This window comes from Miscanthus floridulus, chromosome 8 (assembly GCF_019320115.1).
Source record: "Miscanthus floridulus cultivar M001 chromosome 8, ASM1932011v1, whole genome shotgun sequence".
Lineage (NCBI taxonomy): Eukaryota > Viridiplantae > Streptophyta > Magnoliopsida > Poales > Poaceae > Miscanthus > Miscanthus floridulus.
In genome coordinates, this window is record NC_089587.1 from 70,011,482 (window position 1) to 70,016,628 (window position 5,147).

Below are 5,147 nucleotides of genomic sequence, written 5' to 3' on the forward strand. Positions count from 1 at the left end.
TAAAAAAGCTGTACCGAAAATCCGTTGAATTCCTCCCCGTTGGATACGAGCTGTTTCCGTCCATCCCCACAGTGCCTGTGCTGCGTCTGACGTGTCACTGTTCGCTTTGACCCGCGTGAAGCAGCCAGCAGCAGCTTCCGCCCGCGTCGCATGCGACAGACAAGCCGACGACCAGTCAACCCCACCCTCAGTGGCACAACCGTAAATCTACCTCCCCATCTGCCGTATAACAATGCCAACACCACTTAATAATTAATTAATGAGCCCACGCGTGACGCCAAGCGCCTTTTCCGTTCCCCGTTCTGCCCCCGGGCTCACGCCTTCACGGCATGGCGCCAAGCAACGGGCATCTCTCCCTCGGGTTCCCGCATTAAAAACCAAGGACGACGAGCACGTGGGCCCCGCGCCCCCGCTCTTAAACCGCGACAATTTCGGCCCCCGTTTCTTTACTGCGGGGTGGCTAAATAAATAATTTAATATTCCCCCGATAACCTAATTTATTTCGTTTTTTTAATCCCGCAATTTCGCTCCTCCCCAGCGCGGAGGCACCCCCTCCGCCTTTTTTGCTTTTATTTAGTTTTGGCTTTTTATTTCACTCGCCCCCATTTCCGCCGCCCCCTTTTGCTCCCCCCTCTCTCGCCTCGCGACCTCCGCTTCGTCCTCCTCCTCCTCCCGCTGCTGCTGCTGCTGCTGGTTGATTCGTCGATTTTTTTTTCGCTGGTGCGAGGATTTTTCGAGGAATATTTCGGGATTTTTGGGGGATTTTTTTTTTGTGGGTGGAAATTTTTCTTTTTTTCTTTTTTTGGGAGGCGCCCGGGTGCTGCTAAAGGAGGGGAGATGGGGAGAGTGTGCGTGAGCTCCAATGGCGACTGCTCGTGGCGGGAAGCTTAGGAGGAGGACTACGAGCAGGCGGGCGCGTGCGGGGTGCTGCGTGCATGGAGGCCAAGCAGGGGGAAGCGACTGCCGCGCCTGCGCCTATGGCGGCGGCTGCAGCAACAGCACCGGTTACGGCGGCGGCACCAGAGGCGACGGTGAGCTTCCAGCAGCCGGCGGCGGCGCCAGCCGCGGCGGCAGAGAGGGGTAGCTCGAGCGCCGTGCTGGTGCCGCCTCTGGCTACGGCGGCGGCGACGGCGGGAGGCAGCGGCGCGATGGCGCTCGGGCCGGTGCTGATGAAGGTGCCGAAGAAGCGCGGGCGGCCGCGCAAGTACGGGCCGGACGGGAGTCTGATCCGCCCGCTCAACGCCACGCCGATCTCGGCGTCCGCGCCCATGCCGACCTCCGTGGCGCCGGGGCAGTACACGCCGGCGTCCGCGGTGGGCGCCGCCATGAAGCGCGGCAGGGGACGGCACCTCGACTTCGCCGCCGCCGCCGCCAAGCAGCAGCAGCAGCAGCACCATCACCAGCACCACCAGCTCCACCACCACCAACACCAGCAGCCGCAGCAGCAGTTCGGCTTCCACTTCAACTCCATAGGTAGGAGTACTCCCAAATCTCTCGCTCGCATTCATTTCTCCTCTGTTTTTCTCTTCCTAGATAAGTACATAGATTAATTAAACCCTAAAAAATCTATTAATTTTTTTGGGATAATCCACATCCTATTCCAGAGATAAGGATTGGATTTTCTCTCTCGCTTTTTTCTCGACAAATTCCTCGACTAGAGGAGAATGGATGGATGAGCGGCGGGGGAGGGGCCAATGGCAGGAGTGAGTAGTAATTGGGTGGCGGCGTCTGTCATGACACTGTCTGTGTCTGTCCCTCTCTTATCCGAATATTTCTTGTCTCCTCCACTCTACGCAGCTCACTCGTGCTGCACTGCATGATCAGATACTACTAGTTCGCATGGTCAGGGACCTCAGGCAGGCAGGCTCATGCGGCTGGTTGGTGCGCTGGGTTCCAAGATCCGTGGCTCGGCCGGGGAGCAAAGTGGGGGGCAGATGGAGGCATATCCTCTGCCTGAATCCGACCCCGTTTTGTTGGTTGCTCTCTGGGCTTCTCGGTGTTCTGTGGTGACCGGTGGGGTTCCCCCGTTGTGGGGATGCCTGCCATGGTGGTGCTGCCGTGCTTCTGGTTAACAGTCCAGTCCTGGAACAAAATATGGGAATGGGAGAGTCATTCGAAGATCCTCCTTGTTAGGTTCTACCGTGCTGCCTCTTGTCATGCCTTGTCTCTAGGATCTCCGTGGTAGGTCTGAAGTTGATGGTCTGATGGATATAGTTCAGATCAGACATATCTGTTTCTCAAGGTAGGTGGTGGAAGTTAGTATGGTGGGACTGAGAATGTAGAGTGAATGCTTGGGGGTTGCCTTTTGTCATGCCTTGTCTCTAGGATCTCCGTGGTAGGTCTGAAGTTGATGGTCTGATGGATATAGCTCAGATCAGACGTATCTGTTTTTCAAGGTAGGTGGTGGAAGTTAGTATGGTGGGACTGAGAATGTAGAGTGAATGCTTGGGGGTCTAGAATACGGTGGGAAAAGTTTGTATGGCTGGGGTGATGCTTGGGGTACTAGAATACGGTGGTAAAAGTTTGTATGGCTGGACTGAACATTCACAGTGGATGAAATATTTATGGGGTTCTGTACTTGTAGAAGTGAGAATCATCTTTGGATGACACAGTTGTGTAGCTAGATGTTCATCTTTCTCATGATGTTGCACAAACCTGATTTCCTGATGGGATCACTGCCGTAGATTCGTAATAGACTAAACTGTCTTCTCTAGCAAATTGGCACTCTGCAGTCATTTCATTTGGTCAGTTTGCTTTGCTACAATCTGCCATTACTTTCTTAACAGCGCTATGTGTTGGCAGGTGACATGGTGGCATGTTCTGCTGGTGCAAATTTCACTCCACATATAATTACCGTTGCTCCTGGTGAGGTATGGATCTAGATATTATCTATGATGTGTACAACTGCCGTTTACACTTGATCTCATTTGGTGATTTCTGTGTTCTGACCAGACAGGCAGTCTATGCACCTTCATCATCTTTCTTACCTGAAGCATCATTTTTCTGGATCTTCAGTTATAATACATTTTTTCCTTCAAATTTTGATGTGATTACCTATATCATTTTATATCTGTTCACACATTTTGTTTCATATAATAAATTACAAGTAATGTGATGAGCAGAGATCAAAGTACTGCACACTCAGCTTTGTATGCTTTGCTTCAAAGCAAGTCATGATCCCAAGATGCTCTTGTTTCAGTATTCCTTTCCATTCCTTTATCAGATAAGGGGAGGTGAACACATCTTATTTTGCATCCCTATTGAATTTATAAAGGGTGTATCCAGTGCAGAGAGCTCCCGCTCTGTGCAGGGTCTGGGGAAGGGTGTCAGTGGCAAGCCTTACCCTCGCCTGTGCAATGCGAGGAGACCGCGACTCGAACCCGGGACCTTCCGGTCACAGGCGGTAATACTCTACCGCTTGCACCAGGCCCGCCCTTCATCCCTATTGAATTTATCAAAGAGTGAAATGAATTCCGCCTTTATTTTTCCCTGTTGAATTCCTGCTCCTCTTACGGTTACAGCTATACTATTCCTTTTCCTGAAGTGGTCCGTGTCTTTGTGCGAAAGAGTGATCTGTATTTTGTTTGTTGGTTCAGGATGTGACGATGAAGGTTATATCATTTTCGCAACAAGGACCACAGGCTATCTGTATTCTCTCAGCAAACGGTGTGATATCGAACGTTACACTTCGTCAGCCTGATTCCTCTGGTGGCACGTTAACTTATGAGGTTAGCCATGCATGACACTTTCACTCATGGATTGACACACAAAAGTTCTTACTGCACACATGGTTTCATATGTATGTCTGTGTGGATGCAGACAAAGGATTCTGAGTGGTCCTACTTAACCCCATCTATCTGATGCCCTGTTTTGATTGTAGGGACGCTTTGAGTTGCTGTCCTTGTCTGGGTCCTTTATGCCAACTGAAAACAGCGGAACACGAAGTCGATCAGGTGGGATGAGCGTGTCTCTTGCGAGCCCAGACGGTCGTGTTGTCGGTGGAGGAGTTGCCGGCCTGCTGGTGGCAGCAAGTCCTGTTCAGGTATGCGCTTGCTTGCCCGCTTTTCAAGATCTGAATGCCTGCCTATTAGTATAAAGCTCAATTGTACAGCTGAACTAGCAAAACTGCATGCCGTGTGCAGTCTATGACCAGAATTGTTCCATCTATCCTTCTAATAACTATAGTCTGTCTGTTGCCTAAATAAGCTCAAAGTGTAACTGACAGTCAAGAGTCCATTTGGCAGATTGTGGTCGGGAGCTTCCTGCCAAGCTACCAGATGGAGCAGAAGAACAAGAAGCCGCGGGTGGACGTGGCGCCTGCCACCGTCCCTCAGACGCCTCCCGCGGTCCCGATCTCGAGCGTGGACACCCACAGCAGCGAGCAAGGGCAGCAGAGCTCTGCGGCCCAGAGAGGGATGACCTCAGGAGGAGCCTACGGCGTGGACCAGAGCTGGGCATTCCCTGCGCAGCAGCCGATGGCGGAGGTGTCCAGGACGCCGTCGTCTGGGGACCTGAAGATGACCGCGTCCGGATCATGAGCCCTCTGATACCCAGCCGGAGCTAGCCACACACTGACTGGGAGCCAAGGTCCCCGCCGGAAGATGGATCATGGATGGATGGATGGATTGGTTCATTTGTTCCTGACTTGTGAAAGATGTGTCTACTGCAGATCACGCGCTAGGGCGGTCTAATTGTTGCTGTATTATGAGGCAGGCAGGAGGAGAGACTAACAACTGCATTCGCTGTAGCCGTGTGACCTTACCTTAGCGTTGTACCCCCCCTACCTGGTAGGGTTTTGTAACACCCATTGTCGGAGAGTGCGTGTGTGTAGTAGCTATTACCATTACCACCACAGTTTGAGTGTGCTAGCGGCGCCGTGTGTTGTTTAGGCGACCTTTGTCGATTAATTCTTGTGTTGGATTATTACCTTACGTGCTGGATTAGTTGGTACCCTGTATCTGTATTGAATCTGGATCACCCCACCCCTGGATTAAATTAGCATCAGATCGAAATTCTCCATGTTTGCTGTTGTGTGTCCCATGTGATGTCGTACAGAACAACGTACTGATTGTTCACTGTGGCAGCGTTGAGTTGCACTTGCACCTGGATTTTGAGTCTGCATTGCATGCTGGCAAGTAGCAGTTGGC

General features: G+C 51.8%; 1 protein-coding gene across 1 annotated transcript; it reads left to right on the plus strand.

Moving 5' to 3' along the window:
- The first annotated feature begins 545 nt into the window (after positions 1–545).
- Positions 546–4,931, plus strand: LOC136472467 (AT-hook motif nuclear-localized protein 1-like). Its single transcript, XM_066470168.1, has 5 exons — positions 546–1,473; positions 2,803–2,870; positions 3,597–3,728; positions 3,881–4,042; positions 4,245–4,931. Exons 1-5 carry the CDS (start codon positions 936–938, stop codon positions 4,536–4,538), a joined length of 1,194 nt encoding a protein of 397 aa, XP_066326265.1. The 5' UTR covers positions 546–935; the 3' UTR covers positions 4,539–4,931.
- The last annotated feature ends 216 nt before the right edge of the window (positions 4,932–5,147 follow it).

Coding starts and splice junctions, on each gene's coding strand:
- LOC136472467 (XM_066470168.1), top strand. CDS start 936: ATGGAGGCCAAGCAGGGGGAAGCGACTGCCGCGCCTGCGCCTATGGCG. Junction 1,474..2,802: donor CTTCCACTTCAACTCCATAG/GTAGGAGTACTC, acceptor ATGTGTTGGCAG/GTGACATGGTGGCATGTTCT. Junction 2,871..3,596: donor TTACCGTTGCTCCTGGTGAG/GTATGGATCTAG, acceptor TTGTTGGTTCAG/GATGTGACGATGAAGGTTAT.